At 38.4% G+C, this 19,185-nt stretch overlaps 1 protein-coding gene and 2 pseudogenes across 3 annotated transcripts; 2 read left to right on the forward strand and 1 right to left on the reverse strand.

The window, feature by feature from the left end:
* The first annotated feature begins 2,212 nt into the window (after positions 1–2,212).
* LOC114287063 (chitinase 2 pseudogene) lies at positions 2,213–3,954 on the forward strand (annotated as a pseudogene).
* A 9,924-nt stretch (positions 3,955–13,878) lies between these two features.
* Positions 13,879–14,796, forward strand: LOC114287064 (chitinase 2 pseudogene; annotated as a pseudogene).
* On the reverse strand, positions 13,940–18,678 carry LOC114287065 (uncharacterized). Of its 3 annotated transcripts, none has more exons than XM_082905842.1 (3): positions 17,749–18,678; positions 15,859–15,921; positions 13,940–14,251 (listed from the first exon to the last, which is right to left on the reverse strand). In XM_082905842.1, the coding sequence occupies exon 1, from the start codon at positions 18,407–18,409 to the stop codon at positions 17,843–17,845; it is 567 nt and encodes a 188-aa protein (XP_082761968.1). In that variant the 5' UTR covers positions 18,410–18,678; the 3' UTR covers positions 13,940–14,251; positions 15,859–15,921; positions 17,749–17,842. The 3 variants fall into 3 exon arrangements, with proteins under 3 accessions (XP_082761968.1, XP_082761967.1, XP_082761969.1); XM_082905841.1 differs by having other exon boundaries at positions 15,859–15,944; XM_082905843.1 differs by lacking the exon at positions 15,859–15,921 and having other exon boundaries at positions 14,142–14,251.
* Between the last annotated feature and the right edge of the window lie 507 nt (positions 18,679–19,185).

Consider the following 19,185-nt stretch of genomic DNA (forward strand, 5'->3'; position numbering starts at 1 on the left):
AATTTCAACAAGTGTTAAACAATGATTTCGGTTTAACTTCAACTTGTAAATTGTCCACAAATTTCAACAAGTGTTAAACAATGATCTCGGTTTAACTTCAACTTGTAAATTGTCTACAAATTTCAACAAGTGTTAAACAATGATTTCAGTTTAACTTCAACTTGTAAATTGTCCACAAATTTCAACAAGTGTTAAACAATGATCTCAATTTAACTTCAACTTGTAAATTCACACAGAATTTCAACAAGTGTTAAACATCTTTGTCTTCTCTCTGCCCCCTAATTGTTTGTTTCTTTTTTATCTTCTAGGATCTGAGATTTTGCTCACTGAACTCTTCTCTTCTCAGATTTAAGTACCGAGCTCTTGTCTTCTGAAATCTTGAATCTGCTCACTCAGGTTGAGCTCTTCTCTTCTCGAACCTATTCATCTAGGCCAAGATCATGTCTTCTGGGATCTGGGATCCGGGATTTGCTCACTTAGGCTGAGCTCTTCTATACTCGAATGTCATCTCCTTGGGAGCGCTCATGCCCCCTATCTTTGCGTCCCTTCTGGAAGGGTCTTTATTCTGTTTATGTCGACACATTCTCCATCTTTGCTAAACTCGTCGTTTCCGCTACGTTGATCTTGTACGATGATGACCATCTATTCTCCTTTCTTTTCCACAGACGGCGCCAAATTGTGTGAGTGATTTTCTGACCACACTGCCCGCTTAGTAACCAGCTGGAGAGCACCGGCAAAATAGATGGCACCTGGCTGAGCTGCAACAGAAAGAGAAGATTCCGGCGGTAGTTCGTCCACCTGGGGCACTCCGACGATCAAGTCAGTATATCTTTCAAAGATAAATCAAGTGCTAAACTCACAAGCTTGAGTATCAAAAGCATACCTTAGACCCATGAGGTGCCTCTCTTTTATAGCCAACATAAACCTAGTCTCAATAGAAGCCTAACTTCTATGGACTCATGATTACTGCTAATCTTGGACTCCCAGTAAGATTAGGATAAACTCTCTAAGAGCTTTATCTTAATGCAAATTGAAGTCTTCTTTCATTTTAGGACTCTTACCCCTCATCCGCTTATCTCGGATTCCGATATTTTCGGAGGTAACCTCGGCCTATCCGAGATGACCTCGGTATAACAACCAGAACACGTGACACCTCGGCTGACACCTCGGCGTCACTTTGGCCACGTGTTGGTACTCAGAAAATATATCCCCACAATAAGTTCTTTAAAACCTTGATTTTATTATTAAGGAATCAAATCACTTTACTAGGAATTGAAAGCGAAGCACGTGCCACAGATTCATCTTCTTCTTGTTGAACACAAACTGGAATGCGGTGCATGCTGTTGCAAACAAAGAGCCAACACATCTGACTGTACTTGATAATTGGGCGGTTGTTGCCTTGTAATTATCCTGTTTGTACCTGCCTACTTGTCAAGGAAGTGGCTTGAGGAATCCAACACCAGAAACATTTTTTTGTTACCAGGAATCTGAAACTAGAGAGGCTTTCCATTTCAAATGAGCCCCCGAATGGTTGAATGTGCGATGGTAGCATGAAGTTCACAGTCATTGCAGTTGCTGCAAAAAATAATAATAAAAAAATAAAAAAAAATAAAAATTGCCTCCATTACAGAAAAACTAAATCATCAGGTCAACAAGCTTAAAAATGAATCTTCCTAATCGATCAGCATAAACCTCCATTATAGATATGTTTAATGATATTACAATTATGTACTAAGAAATACAAACACACAACATAACATTAACACGTTTTTACAAAAACAGGACACCTGAAGTGTTTGTGCTTCTTAGGTTCTGTATTAACATTCGATAATAGGATATCCCATCCCATTTCATGCCATTCACTGTCATGAAATAAGAAACCGAATAAAATAGCATCAGTTTTTTTTTTCTCCTGGAGCTATGTCCAGTACAGGTGCTAAATTTTAAGTTCATGCCTAGGAGAGAATAGAATACACATTATGATTTGTTGTAGATAAGTTCTAACTAAAACAAGACAGCGACAGAAGATTGCTCATAGATATACAATAACTAAAAGACGGTGTATGGTACTGTACACCTGCATAAACAAATGAAGATTCGAGTAAAATTAAATGCCCTCATAGAATCAAATACATTGTTGACACTTAAATAGTTTAAATCATTTTGCTATTATAAATACCTTGTAGAAACAGAAACTCTACATCCAATAAGCATGGCTTCATCAAAGATCCTTGTTTGTTTGTGCATTTTCCATGTCCTCATTGCCACTTCTTCACTAATCCAAGCAGCCCCAACAAACTCGAAGCTCTTCAGAGAATACGTAGGAGCTGATGGCAACAACATTCGTTTTTCAGATGTACCCATTAATCCCAATGTTGATTTCCATTTCATCCTTTCCTTTGCCATTGACTACACAAACACAGCTTCCCCTACCCCAACTAATGGTGACTTCAGTGCCTTCTGGGAAACCAACAACCTCAGCCCATCTCAGGCTTCTTCCATCAAGGCCCGCCATCCAAATGTCAAGTTAGCTATGAGTCTTGGAGGTGATACCGTTAGCAATCACACTGTCTTCTACAGCCCTGCAACAATAAGTTCTTGGGTTAGAAATGCTATTAGTTCAATCAATCGGATAGTCAAAGAAAACAATTTGGATGGAATTGACATCGATTATGAACACTTCCATGCTGATCCCAATACATTCGCCGAGTGCATGGGACAGCTAATATTCAACCTCAAACAAAGTAAGATTGTGTCATTTGCATCGATAGCACCATATGATGATAATAATGTCCAGCCACATTACTTGGCTCTGTGGAGGAAGTATGGGCATCTAATAGACTATGTGAACTTCCAATTTTATGCCTATGACAAGGGGACAACTATTCCTCAGTTTCTACAACATTTTGAGACTCAAACCTCAAACTATAAAGGAGGTAAAGTTTTAGTGAGCTTCGGCACCGATGCAAGCGGTGGCTTGAAGCCTAAAAACGGGTTCTTTACAGCCTGCAGCATGCTCAAAAGTCAAGGTGAACTTCATGGCATCTTTATTTGGTCTGCAGATGACTCCAAGGCGAATGGTTTCCCTTCCGAGATGCAATCACAAGCGCAAAATGATTTCTCAGCTGTATTGTTGATGATGCGGGAAGTGCGCACTCCAAGTTGGCATGGAGATTTTGTTTATGTTTATTCATTTTATTTATAATTTTATCAGGATTAGTAATATTTGGTTTCCTATTTTGTTAGAATTTAGTTTCCTATTTTTTATTAGGGTTATTAGCCTATAAGTAAGATGTTTTAACAATCTCTTAGCCAACTTTGGCTTAATAATATTGAGATTAGAGCTGTGACCATTGTGTTAGGATGTCCTCCTCTCTTCTATTCTTCTCCTACTGCGTTCTACATCAATTGTTTTGTAATGATGTTAATTTTTTCATTAAGAAGATAATATGAATTTGGCTTCTGCAAATACTTTTTGGGGGGCTTTTATAACCAAATAAATTTATTGAGAATTGTCTAAGATCAATAACAATAATTTTGATACGATTATCTTAATATAATGATGTGGAGTCAGCCACGACATTGGTCAAGACATATGTGTCAGCTAATAAGACTAAAATCTGTATATGTAGAGACAGATTTTATTTATTTAATTTTAATAGTTGTGGAGGATGGGATGAATTGTAACTGTGATCAAGTATCACGGGGTGGGAATGTGAGAATCATAAGATGCTATGAATCCAAAAAGTACAAATCTGAGTAACAAGGATGATAATGTCCAAACCCTCAACCATCCAATTACCGGTAAGTTGATACTTCCAGTTCAGCCCTGCACTTGCTATTCTTAATCTCTGGGTTCAACTCTAAAAATCAAAAATATATATTTATTCTATTCTATGAAACGTACAAATAAGTTAGTGTGAACACTATCACGATTTTTATTTTTTCAAGAATGCCCTTCTAGCCTAGTAATTGTCACCCCTTTCCACCCAATTACTATCACATCCAATAACTATTAAAATGATTTCTCATTCATCAAACCATCCAAACCTACTAATAAATTTTCCTCAATAATCAAATTATCAAAAAAATTAAATATAAAATTGCAAATGCTACATTTGCACCCACCGCTAGTATACATCTAGATATATGGGCAAATGCTTAGCATTTTGGCCTATTGACAAGCACAATAAGGCCAATGCCAACTGTTCTAGAGAAAAAACATAACCGTTATTTTATTAAAAGATGATCCCAAAGGGCGTCACCTCCCTATCACACAAGTCCAAGCCATGCCACACATGTCTAGGCAAATACCGGCGAAAATAGAAATAATTTGAGCTCAAGTGGGAATTGCCCTCAAGCACCCGGACTTGAGCGAAACGAAACCGGCTGCCAGTCGTCGTCACTGGTCAATTTGAGGTATAAGTAGCAAATGGGTGATTCCACACACTGGGCTGTGATCTGAAACTGGTTTACCATGCAAGCTTGAAATGGTTTTCTCTACACGTCATCAAGGACTTGTGGCTCCAGTGGATCTAACCATCTCACGTGCTTGGAATTGAGGTGTCGCCAAATCTTAGGCTGACATGGTTTGAGGTCTCAGCACCCTTTGTACATGTTTCTTTTGTTACTGCATAGGTACAATTTTCCTACAATGTTAAAGAATGAAACAATTTATTAAACAATCTGTGATAGCCTCAAAACTGATGATTAGTTGGGCTAAATGTTTTGTTTCATGAACCCTCCCTACCAAGATTGGGCCTATTTGGGCTAAAAACTCGCAATTTTTTCATTTTTGAAGTGTACCAAAACACAGAAAAGAAGAAATCTGATATGAAAAAATCATTTGACAAGTTGTCTGAAAACGCCCAATTTTAAATTGTTTTTTGATTTCTCAAAATCGATTTTCATGTGAAAATGAATATTATGGAGTATTTGAGTGTTTTTGTTTTATGAAATTACTAAAACAAAATGATGCCAAACAAGATAGCGAATGATAAACTATAACACTACCACAAATGTCAAGACGATAGCTCAAACACAGACTACAAATCAAGCAAAAGAAAATAAAGAAATGTACCACTCTCAATAAAAATAAAAAAAAATAAAAAAGCCTCTGCCCTCATTTGATTCTGTAATTATATGAACATGAAACAAAAAAATTTTAAATTTGATACCATGGCTTTTGTTAATGTACACTAAACCTAACCCACTAACCTAACCCACTACATCCACCCCACTAAACCTAACACACTTACCATCTCCACTACCACCCACCACCTCCACTACCATCCACTACCACCACTCACTAACCCAAACCCTCTCCTTATACATGCGTTGGAGCAGAGCCAGCTGGGAGTTTAAATGCTGCACCTCCTTTGTCCTACTCTGCAGCCGGTTCGACAAGTTTGTGACCGCCGTCATGCTTTCCACACATGCCTTCAGAGTATACTGATTGGCCTCCACATCCGACTGCACAGCCATTTTTTGCTCCACCGACTGCATCGGAAAGTTCAACGGAGCAAACCCAGTGGTGTTTGGTTGAGGTTCACGGGACACCGCACCTGCTATCTCTCTTGTGGACTCGTTGAGATCGGGAAAGAGAGTAAGTAGACCACGGGACGACGAAGCCATTTTCTCTCGCAACAGAGTGTTACAGCCTCTCTCTCTCAGCACAACAGTGTTACAGCCTCTCTCTCTCAGCACAACGCAGACTTCTTCAGAGGTTTCTCTCAGCTTCTTGTCTGAGCCTCGGCCTCGGCCTCAGCTCCGTCTTGGTTAAATAGCCGAGGCAGCCACGCGCATCGCGCGCCTCTTCTCGCCGACAAACTGGCACGCCCAGTGGGTTAGTTCCTATCCTCCTTGAGTTTGAGGGGGGCTGTTAATGTACCACTAAACCTAACCCACTAACCTAACCCACTACATCCACCCCACTAAACCTAACACACTTACCATCTCCACTACCACCCACCACCTCCACTACCATCCACTACCACCACTCACTAACCCAAACCCTCTCCTATATAATGCCACTCTGATTTGTAATACAATACATCAAAATATCAATACATCAATCTTGTAATATACACAACAATCAATAATACATTGAATTTTATCATGGTATCAGAGCTAGGTTAAGAAGCTAGTAATTCTGCTTCACCGGCGGGCGGCAGCCTCGCCTTGACCGCCCGCCGGACCTCTACTCTCTCTCTGCAAGTTCAACCAACCTCCATGGCTTTTCTAGCTCGAAACTCACCTTGCTCCATTCTCATCAATAAAAACACTAACAGACACATACAACAAGCTCACTGCGACCCTACGCCCAGCTGGGTCGTCGACGTCTCCCTCCGCGGCGAGTCCGAAGACCTCATCTTCGAAAAAGCCGGCCGGACAGGGTTCATGACTGGTTCAATCTCCCCTTCCATCTGCACTCTCGACCACCAGCGCCACCCTCCTTCGACGGGCCTCCACCACCACATCCGCCGTCATATTACGAACCACCGCCACCAACTGTGTATGGAGGCGGCCCAGGCGAACCATACCAACTGTTAGGGTTGTCCCCCAAGCAGAGAGTACTTTCTCTCTCACTATCCGTGACGGCCAGGTCATCCTTGCCCGCTCCAATCACTCCGATCCTTTCCAGCACTGGATCAACGATGAGCAGATCCGTCCACGAGTGACGGATGAAGAGGGCTTTCCCAGCTTTGCTCTGGTCAATAAGGCCCCTGGTCAGGCTATCAAAGTGCCGAAACCCATCCCCCATCTTGCTTTTTCTTTTTTTAATAGTCCCACCGAGAGAGGTCCACTTTCCTCCCCCATCAACACCTTTCTTTTTTTAATTTTGTTTTTCCTCACTGGACTGCCACTATCCTCATCCCACAACTCATTCTCTTTCTCTCTCTTTAATAATCAAACCCATCTTTTACGCACGCCACTGATACACAAACCCAGCATAATCATCACTCCCACTAAAATCACATCCTTCACATACCCATTATTTTTCAAACCCATCTTTTACACTGCCCCATATATATAGATATATATATATATATTATTATTTTCTTTTATTTTATTGTTTTTGTTTTGTCAAGAGGGGGCACACGTAAAAGAAAAAAAAAATAAAAAAAAAATAATAATAATAATAATAAAAAACACACAAACAACCCACAATTTCCATATTTGTTGCACAATCCACTCATTTTATTCTTATCGGGATCAACCCCGATCCACATTTTACACAAAAAAAAAAAAAAAAACAAAAACAAAAACAAAAACAAAAAAAAAAAAAAAAAAAAAACACAACAAAACAAAACAAAAAAAACACAAAAACAACAACAAAAATACACAAAACATCACAACAACAACAGCTTTGTTTTCTTTTCTGCAGAACCCACCGACCTACTCTACCGCCGGTCTCTTCTTTTTGCCTCCGTCCTGGGCGGCCCTTGACGGTGTTGCCTCCATGCTTCCTACTCCACTGGGCATGATCAGTACTCCCTGCTCCTCCACTGCAGCATATGGCGGCCCTCCAAATCGGAACATCACGGTGGCCTTCCGCTTCAGCTCCTTGTTTTCTGCCCTTAGCACGCTCATCTCTGCTCGCGCATCCTTATACATGCGTTGGAGCAGAGCCAGCTGGGAGTTTAAATGCTGCACCTCATTTGTCCTACTCTGCAACCGGTTCGACAAGTTTGTGACCGCCGTCATGCTTTCCACACATGCCTTCAGAGTATACTGATTGGCCTCCACATCCGACTGCACAGCCATTTTTTGCTCCACCGACTGCATCGGAAAGTTCATAGGAGCAAACCCAGTGGTGTTTGGTTGAGGTTCACGGGACACCGCACCTGCTATCTCTCTTGTGGACTCGTTGAGATCGGGAAAGAGAGTAAGTAGACCACGGGACGACGAAGCCATTTTCTCTCGCAACAGAGGGTTACAGCCTCTCTCTCTCAGCACAACGCAGACTTCTTCAGAGGTTTCTCTCAGTTTCTTGTCTGAGCCTCTGCCTCGGCCTCAGCTCCGTCTTGGTTAAATAACAGAGACAGCCACGCGCATCGCGCGCCTTTTGACGCCGACAACCTGGCACGCCTTTTCATGGCACGCCTTTTGATGCATATGGCACGCCTTTTGATGGCACGCCTTTTGAGGGTGCGGGCACACCTTTTGAGGGCACGACTTTTGAGGGCTCGATATCTACATCCATGTATTTTTTTTTTGGGCAGCCTATACACACACTCATACAGTGTCTTTTACACCGGTCAGCTTTATCAATCCCTTTGTTTCAACCTCAAATAGGTTTCTATCTTCACACCTATTTGAGTTTGAGGGGGGGTTATACCAGTATAATGTATAAGTCGCCCATGGCGCACTCCCTAAGTCACCCCCTTGGTGCACCACCACAATTTTCAACAACGGTCCGACATGACCCCGTAAACTGTCTTCAACAACGGTCCGACATGACCCCATAAACTGTCTTCTACAACGGTCTGACACAACCACACAGTGTCTGCTACAACGGTCCGACATGACCCCGTAAACTGTCTTCTACATCGGTCCGACATGACCCCGTAAACTGTCTTCTACAACGGTCCGACATGACCCCGTAAACTGTCCTGCTACAACGGTCCGACATGACCCCGTAAACTGTCTTCTACATCGGTCCGACATGACCCCGTAAACTGTCTTCTACAACGGTCCGACATGACCCCGTAAACTGTCCTGCTACAACGGTCCGACATGACCCCGTAAACTGTCTTCTACAACGGTCCGACATGACCCCATAAACTGTCTTCTACAACGGTCCGACATGACCCCGTAAACTGTTCTGCTACAACGGTCCGACATGACCCCGTAAACTGTCTGCTACAACGGTCTGACACGACCATACCGTGTCTCCTATCCTGTTTTGTTTTTTTTTATTTATCAGTTTACTTTTCTGTTTTGTTACTCTCTTCAAACTCAAGTTGGTTAGTTCCTATCCTCCTTGAGTTTGAGGGGGGCTGTTAATGTACACTAAACCTAACCCACTAACCTAACCCACTACATCCACCCCACTAAACCTAACACACTTACCATCTCCACTACCACCCACCACCTCCACTACCATCCACTACCACCACTCACTAACCCAAACCCTCTCCTATATAATGCCACTCTGATTTGTAATACAATACATCAAAATATCAATACATCAATCTTGTAATATACACAACAATCAATAATACATTGAATTTTATCAGCTTTGTCCGTTCTGTTCTCAAATCATTTTCAATCATAACACTCGGGAGTGCAAAAAAATAATAATAAATAAATTTTAAGGATAGAGAATCATGTGCCCAGAGACTCATGCCGTTCAACACCTTCTTTTCTGGCAAGAGAGTTTCACCTAGAGCAATTAAAGATGCAAAAGCAAGAAATAAAAAAAGTGAAAAGAAGGATCTTCCGCAATCGATCATCCTTATTGATAACTAAAGCTCACATCCTAAGAAAATAAGCTCCAGCAAGTTCCAGTTAGACGCTTCAATCCTTGCAAATTATACTCTGTTTTTTCAATCTTTAATTGGTTCCTTCGCACACTCCGAAAGCTCATATTCTCTAGCTTTTCCGCCTCAATTTATTTGTTTATTTTTTGGGGCTGGTTGCTTGGGTTTTACTCCTACCTTATCACTTTAATAGGTCTAATTTTCTTTTAATTAGGTTAAAAAAAAAAAAAAAAAAAAACTTTTTTTTTTTATTTTTATAAGCACCTTTAATCTTTTAGCTCTGATTGCTAAAGCTATATAGATTGATATTTGCTTCTCCTTTTTGATAAAAACCCCTCCTAATGGTTATATCTTTAACTAAACATTACAACAGAAGAAAAGAACAAGAGACAATATATATCATATTATGTACAATGACCATGAATCAATCACAATCATAATAAACATAAAAAATAAAAATAAAAACATAATCGTTATTTTTAGAGAAAAAAAAATTTAGTCATTATTTCAATTTGATCTTTCCCTTCAAATTGGACGTTAAAGTAAACAATTTTGTAATGCATGCTAGTCACCTAAGGTGTACACGTAGAAAAAAAATTTGGACGGAATGACCAAATTAAAACTGGACTTAAAGTGAAAGGATTAAATTATTCAAATTGAAATAACAAAAAACAAAGTGAAATTTGGGTCCACTATAGGGGTGAAAAGTGTAATTTATCCAAGAAATAACGAAAGCAAAGAAAATCTTGGAAGGAGTCCTTGTTAAAAATAATCAATAAAGATAAATAATATTTTGTCAAGTACCCTGATAAAAAATAAACAAATAATATATAACAATTCCCAAAATCTTACCATATACTCTAGCAATATAAAATGATGGGCAAACCAATATACAATATTTCTTTTCTTTCCTTTTTTGGATAGCCAATGAAGTGGAACTGTGAATCCTAACTTTGGATCTCTGTTAGGGTGAATAATAGTGAACATCAAAATTGTGTTTTTCAGCCATCAGTAGTAGGAGGGGAATAAAAGAGAGTAGGGGAAAAACTATATTACATGGTGTAGGAGAATTCAAACCCGAATATCACATTCAATAAGAGAGTGTCTCATTCACCAAATATCAAGAAGGATACATCTTAAGGTAAAGCCAATAATTGGAAAAGGTAGGGTGGTCTGAAACTTCCATATAGAAATAAGAGACTAATAGGAATTTTTCTGTTAAGTCTTTTTGCAAGCAAGTTCAAAGGAAAATAGGAATGGAAAAGAGTTTTAGGAGAGTAATTTGTCTCTCCAAAAACTCTACTGTTTTGCTGGTTATATATCATTTATGGAAAAGATTACCACAAGAGATGAGTTGCTGAAAAGAAAGATCACCCCAAGGGACTCAAAACTTGAGTTGTGTTTCCTTGCCAACTATTTGTCTATGCTTGCTTCTTGTTGTTTTGCCTTGGTTGTGCATCTGGTTGGTTGGAGTTCATTATCTTTTGGGGTTTAGTTTTTGCTCCTCGAAGGATGTAATTACCTTTGTCATAAGTCTACTTTAATGCATTAGTCTTTTGCAGATAAAAAAGAAAATGATATTAGGCGCACATGACAACTTTGGCACATTGTAGGTGCCACGCCTGCCGGGCTAAAATTTGACTTGGCTCTGGACAGTTGATCTAGGTGAGGTGACGAAACGACAATGTGTGTTTATGTAGTGTTTAATGACAAGGGCTTAAATTTGACTAGTCTTTTGGTTATTGATTATGTTGTTTTAGTGGAGTTCAAATTATCAACTCCAAGAGAAACTACAAGAAAAATGTGCTATATATTGTTAATTACTGGTTCACTACATTAACATATAAAACTATAAGTATACAATATTTATTTTCTTATTTTTAGGATAGGCAATAAAAGGGAAGTCAGCAGCCCAGCTAGCATCTCTGTAACGGTAAATAACGAATATACAATTGTAATTTTTTTTTTCCTTGGTCATCCGTAAGAGGAGAATAGAAAAGAGACGGCGTATTATGCAACAGTAAAACATCGGGAACTGCTATTTGCACATACATTAGTTTAAGTTCAATTACAAAATAATAATAATAAATTTTTTTATTGCCATTTTACCCTTGAGCACAATTACCATTCAATAAAAAACTACAAAAAATCCAAAACAAAGAAAAAAATTCTAAGTGCACCTGCCTCCTCCTCTTCCACCACCACCACCCACAACCCCTCTTCCTTCCCCCAGCTGCCACCTCCCATCCCCACAGCCACCCCCCCCCCCCCCCCTCCTCCCAATCTGCTCATCCCTAGCCCCTCCCTTCCTCATGCCATCTCAACCCAAATGACCACCACCCCTTTGCAAAACCCTATTTGCGGCAATTGTGGTCGCAAAAGAGAGGATAAGAAAAAGAGCTGGTTGTGGTAAAGGTCATAGCAGCTTTGAGATTTGGGAAAAGAGCTGTTGGGGATAGAGGAGAAGGGATAAGGGTGTCCGGTGGTGGTGGCTGCAGTGGTCAAAGGTTGATGAGGTGGTGGCTGAGCGGGTTTGAAGTTGGTATTTGAAAGATTAGAGATTGGAATAATTTCGGTATTATGGTGGGTTTACTAAGAAAATTTTAAAAACTTACATTTAGGAAACGGGTGTACTATGAAAATTATTAAACAGTCCCCTAGTACCATGTGGCGTTGTCTATGTAATGCTTCCGACAAATGAAAAAACGCAACCCACGTGGGTCATCCTTGTCTTCTTGCTCCGGGAGTAGCCAATAATTACTTCTTAGAATGTGGGTGAACTTGGAAGTTTAGTGAGTGCAAATAGCAGCACCCCCGAACATTGCACCCCAAAAAAGGTATATCTCATCTACTAGGCGAACCCTTGAAGACGGCAAGACATTTAGGAGTTTGAAGACACGTATATCAGTTACACAGGATACATCTCAAGGAAAAAACAATAATTGGGAAAAGGTATGGTCTGAAACTTCCATGGGGATGTCAGGTTCCGCTGATGAATCCAAGAGAATCGAGTTTGAGATGAAGAAGAGGACAACAAAATACAATACTAGGAGCCTAATGTCTTTTGAGTTATTGGGAAACACATTGCTTACTAAAATTGTGGGTTGGTGTTTTTTTAATAACAGTTATTCGTTGTCTTTTGTTGTCTGAAGAATCAATGGACTGATTCTGACTTATCAGGATGTAGATGTAGTTGTTTTTTATTCATTTGTTGCATTTTGACCTTTTCTTTCAGAATGAATAAGTTCTTTAAAACCTTGATTTTATTATTATGGAATCAAAGCACTTTACCAGGAATTGAAAGCGAAGCGCATGCCACAGATTCATCTTCTAGTTGTTGAACACAAACTGGAACGCGGTGCATGCTGTTGCAAACAAAGAGCCAACACATCTGACTGTACTTGATAATTTGGCTGTTGTTGCCTTGTAATTATCCTGTTTGTACCTGCCTACTTGCCGTGGAAGTGGCTTGAGGAATCCAACACCAGAAACATTTTTTTATTACCAGGAATCTGAAACTCCAGAGGCTTTCCATTTCAAATGAGCCCTCGAATGGTTGAATGTGCGATGGTGGCATGAAGTTCAGTCATTGCAGTTGCTGTAAAAAATGATAATAATAATAATAAATAAAAAATTGCCTCCATTGAAGAAAAACTAAATCATCAGGTCAACAAACTTAAAAATTAATCTTCCTAATCGATCAGTATAAACCTCCATTATAGATATGTTTAATGATATTACAATTATCTACTAAGAAATACAAGCACACAACACAACACGAACACATTTTTACAAAAATAGGACATGTGAACTGTTTGTGCTTCTTAGGTTCTGTATTAACATTCAATAATAGGATATCCCATCCCATTTCATGCCAGCCACTGTCATGAAACAAGAAACCAAATAATATAGCATCAGTTTTTTTTTCTCCTGAAGCTATGTCCAGCACGGGTGATAAATTTTAAGTTCATGCCTAGGAGAGAATAGAATACACATTATGGTTCGATAATAGGATATCCCATCCCATTTCATGCCATTCACTGTCATGAAACAAGAAACCAAAAAATATAGCATCAGTTTTTTTTCTCCTGAAGCTATGTCCAGCACAGGTGATAAATTTTAAGTTCATGCCTAGGAGAGAATAGAATACACATTATGGTTTTTTGTAGACAAGTTCTAACTAAAACAAGACAGCCGCACAACAGAAGATTCCTCATAGATATACAATAACTAAAAGACAGTGTATGGTACTGTACGCCTGCATAAACAAATGAAGAATCAATTATAATTAAATGCCCTCATAGAAGCAAATACATTGTTGACAAGTAAATAGTTTAAATCATTTTGCTAGTATAAATACCTCGTAGAAACAGAAACTCTACATCCAATAAGCATGGCTTCATCAAAGCTCCTTGTTTGTTTGTGCATTTTCCATGTCCTCATTGCCACTTCTTCACTAATCCAAGCAGCCCCAACAAACTCAAAGCTCTTCAGAGAATACATAGGAGCTGATGGCAACAACATTAGTTTTTCAGATGTACCCATTAATCCCAATGTTGATTTCCATTTCATCCTTTCCTTTGCCAATGACTACACAAACACAGATGCCCCTACCCCAACTAATGGTGACTTCAGTGCCTTCTGGGACACCAACAACCTCAGCCCATCTCAGGTTTCTTCCATCAAGGCCCGCCATCCAAATGTCAAGGTAGCTATGAGTCTTGGAGGTGATACAGCTAGTAACAATCACCCTGTCTTCTTCAGCCCTGCAACAATAAGTTCTTGGGTTAGAAATGCTATTAGTTCAATCACTCGGATAGTCAAAGAAAACAATTTGGATGGAATTGACATCAATTATGAACACTTCCATGCTGATCCCAATACATTCGCCGAGTGCATTGGACAGCTAATTTTCAACCTTAAACAACGTAAGATTGTGTCATTTGCATCGATAGCACCATATGATGATAATAATGTCCAGCCACATTACTTGGCTCCGTGGAGGAAGTATGGGCATCTAATAGACTGTGAACTTCCAATTTTATGCCTTTGACAAGGGGACAACTATTCCTCAGTTTCTACAACATTTTGAGACTCAAACCTCAAACTATAAAGGAGGTAAAGTTTTAGTGAGCTTCAGCACCGATGCAAGTGGTGGCTTGAAGCCTAAAAAGGGTTCTTTACAGCCTGCAGCATGCTCAAAAGTCAAGGTAAACTTCATGGCATCTTTATTTGGTCTGCAGATGACTCCAAGGCGGATGGCTTCCCTTTCGAGATGCAATCACAAAACCTTTTGGCCAGTGCAAAATGATTTCTCAGTTGTAGTGTTGATGATGCCAGAAGTGCGCACTCCAAGTTGGCATGGAGATTTTATTTATTTTTTAATTTAATGTTAATTCATTTTATTTATAGTTTTATCAGGATTAGTAATATTTAGTTTCCTATTTTGTTAGAATTTAGTTTCCAATTTTTTATTACGGTTATTTGCGTATACGTAAGATGTTTTGACATTCTATTAGACAACTTTGGCTTAATAATATTGAGATTAGAGCTTTGACCATTGTGTTAGGATTTCTTCCTCTCTCTTCTATTCTTCTCCTACTGTGTTCTACATCAATTGTTTTATAATGATGTTAATTTTTTCATTAAGAAGATAATATGAATTTGACTTCTGCAAATTCTTTTAGGGGGCTTTTATAACCAAATAAATTTATTAAGAATCATCTAAGATCAATAACAATAATTTTGATATGAGTATCTTAACATAATGATGTGGAGACAGCCACAGCATTGGTCAAGGTGTATGTGTTAGCTAATAAGACTGAAATCTGTGCATGTAGAGAGAGACTTTATTTATTTAATTTTAGCAGTTGTGGAGGATGGGATGAATTGTAATTGTGATTAAGTATCATAGGGTGGGAAAGTGAGAATCATAAGATGCTGTGAATCCAAAAAGTACAATCTGAGTAACAAGGATGAAAATGTTCGAACCCTCAACCATCCAATTACCGGTAAGTTGACACTTCTAGTTCAGCCCTGCAATTGCTATTCTTAATCTCGATTCAACTCTAAGATCAAAACTAAATATTTATTCTATCATATAAAGCGTACACATGAGTTGGTGTGAGCACTATCATGATTTTTACTTGTTTAAGAATGCCCTTCCAACCCAGTACCTGTCACCCCTTTCCACCCAATCACTATCACATCCAATAACTGTTAAAATAATTTTTCTCCATCATCAAACCATCCAAACCTGCTAATAAATTTTCGTCATTCATCATACTATTAAAAAATTTAAATATAAAATTGCAAATGCTATGTTTGCACCCACCGCTAGTACATATCTATCTATCAATTGTAAGCAATTTACCTTTAGTCCAATGTGCTTAGAAATTGATGGTCATGCCAGCCAGAAGAAGGGACAGTTTGCAACCTTCAATATCAACAAGACCAATCCTATTACACCACAGATAGATATATATAAACATATGTTTACTGAAATACACATATAAATACACACATGTAACACCCCCTACCAAGCATGGACACTGACATGCGACACGACACGATACAACAAGACACATTAATTTTCAAAAAATGCAGGACACGATACGTGGAAGACACGCATAAAATATATAATTTTATATATTTATTATATGTTATATCTATGAATATAACATTCAAAGATAATAAAAAATGCAATATGATACTAATTCCTATAATTAGTTTAAGTTATTTTATTCAAACTTATAATTAGTTTCACACGTGTCTAATCGATAGATATATATGTTTAAGCGATAGACACATAAGTCCTCCAAGTGTTCAAAGAGTGTCCGAGTCTTTAAAAAAAATTAAAAAATAGAACACGTTTTGAAGAGTATCAGACACGAGCCGGGAAAATGTCCAAAGAGTGTTCGTGTCCGATAAGGATACAACACAGATACGTCACCTTCTTAAAAGTGTCCGTACTTCTTAGACGTCCCTTTCTCCCTGGGTAGTTCACTCACTCCCAAAGCCTAATATGTCTATATATTATTGAAATTAGAGGACGAGGTAGGAGTTTAATGTTGAAATAGCACCTGCTCTTTTCTTAGGAGTCAGGATGATCAAATTAGCTTGGCAATGTGTCTCTGTGTGGGTGTGCATGATAAAATCACGAGACTAGAGTTATTGGATCAATCATACCACAAATGTTTCATGTTTGTCCAGGTGGAAGGCCAATGTGTCCATAGCATCCAAAGTGTGTCCAATAGTAGAGAAAGAAAGATATTTTTTAGACATGTGCACCACGTGTTAGGGTCCAAGGAACATAATAACTTCATAGAAGTGCCCATGCTTCTTACGCTTTCGGAGTTGATCTATGGTTTGTATTATGTATGGTTCTCGCAACAGATAATAATTATCTAACCATTAAATTGAAATTTAGGGGTAACCAATAAAGTCTAAAAAGATTCCATTTATGATTAAACTGGATATCAAATCATGTCTAAAACATAACTGCTAGTATAGATCATGTCAAGTTAAAATGAATCATGAAACAAACCAGTATCCGCACTGATAAACTCCAGCAAAATACAAACCAGTAAGTCAAAAAATAGGTCAGCTCTACATGAAGAATATCAGAGATACATTTAGATTTTGCACAAAGGTTTTGCCATGAATCAGAACTGTACAAGTAAATGGTGAAACTCCCCCTTCAGCCTTACCAGCAATTTCTCTTCTGCCATTGATGTGCATAAAAACATTAAACAGTGCACAAATCTAACCGATAGTAAAATCCTTTTTTTTTTTCTTTTCCAAACAAGTATGCTGCAAGAGCAACGCTTCCTTGCGACACACATTGCATGTATGAACATCACCACATGTTTGCACTATTTCAAGAGCAACTGCAATTTTCATGTAGTCAATGAATACAAGCAAAAGCCAATTTTCAACTATTAGGAGAGATTGAACTCGGTATCCCCTACTTTGATCATTACATTATCATTGCTAGCAAAATATGAATCACTCAGTAGCTTCAAAGTGAGCCCTGCAGAGTCTAAACAGGGCACTCCTATAATCATTCATTATAAAATTGCAGTTCATCAACTAAGACTGTCATTCAAAATCATCCTCATAAAATTGCAGTTGATTTAGATATTATCCTTCAAAATTCACATAGCAAAAACCACCAAAAATAATTTCATTTCAGCAAATAAATTGAAAAGGGACAAACTCCCTAGGTATTACATGAAATAAACATTAACATCTCAAATATTACCCAAACTATCGATTGCTCTGAAAAAAAACCCTCCTTTAATCACACCACCCATGAATGACAACAGCAACAACAATCCAAATCATAGCTCAGCGCACTATTGATCATGTTCAATTCTCCTCTTTTTCTTCTTCTTCTTCTTCGAATTACTCTGTTCCGCCGAATCAACAACCTCTTCATCATCAACCTCCTCACTCTTCCTCTTCTTCTTCTTCTTCTTCGAATTACTCTGTTCCACCGAATCAACAACCTCTTCATTATCAGCCTCCTCACTCTTCCTCTTCTTCTTCTTGTTCTTCGAATTACTCTGTTCCGCCGAATCAACAACCTCTTCATCATCAACCCCCTCACTCTTCCTCTTCTTCTTCGTCTTCTTCTTATGCTTCTTTCCCACACTGTCCTCTTCGTACTCTTCCTCTGAGTTGTGCTCGTACTTCAAAGGGTGATCTTGGACATTGTTCTTGAGCCTTCGATCGGGCTTCGAAGCCTTGAGCTCTTTGTGGAACTGAACCAACTCGTTGAACGATGCCGAAGCGCGTTTCAGGTATGCGGACACAGCGTGGGAAGCTCCGGTCTCGGCGGTGACGAAGTTGGAGAGGATTTTCGAAGCTTTGGAGAGAGAGATTGGCTTCGTAGATGTCACATTCCCTGAAATAGTCTTCATCTTACAGATAGATAAATACCTACAAATTCATATCTAGATGTCTGTGTGTTGCTATGGAGGGATTGATTCTAGGGTTTTAGGGGATTAGGGTTTGGATTATGGGAAATTTGAGGTGATTGTGGATTTGTGTTGTTGGATTGGTGTAGGTTTTTCTAGGGTTTTTTTTTTGGATCGTCTTCGTTGTTGTGGTGGAGAGTGAGTTGTTTCTAGGGTTTTGAGGGGGTTTTGCATGACGGCGGCATATCGATATTCCTGATGTGCGAACAATTGATTTGTTCGCGGTCTGGTTTTGTCATGGTTGAATTGTGGCTGCCTCACCAATAATCACTTGCCACGTCAGCCAAGTGGTTAACAAAACTTTAATTCATATATTATTTATTAAAAATAAAATAATTATGTTTAATTTTTTTATATTTTGTCTCTTTGTAAATAAAATTTTATACATAAATTTAAGGGTTTTTTTTTTAAATGTTCATTTACTATAACATATAGTATAGATAGATTAAAATTGTTATATTGACAATTAATAATTAAAATTATACTTTGTTATAAAAAAATAACATAATTCTAATATTTTAATATTTTAGAATTAAAATTATATGAATTTTAAAAAATTGTCATATTGGTTTTTGAAATAGAAATAATTAAAAAAAAATTAAAAACTTAATGATGAAGAAAGAAAGTAAAACCGCTAAAATCACGATTAAACGAGCAAATTATTCAAACAAAAAATGATTTAGCTTAATCAGTTAGATCAAAAGACCGACCAGCTTACA

The sequence above is a fragment of the Camellia sinensis genome, chromosome 14 (assembly GCF_055761805.1).
Source record: "Camellia sinensis isolate YWXY chromosome 14, ASM5576180v1, whole genome shotgun sequence".
Taxonomy (NCBI): domain Eukaryota; kingdom Viridiplantae; phylum Streptophyta; class Magnoliopsida; order Ericales; family Theaceae; genus Camellia; species Camellia sinensis.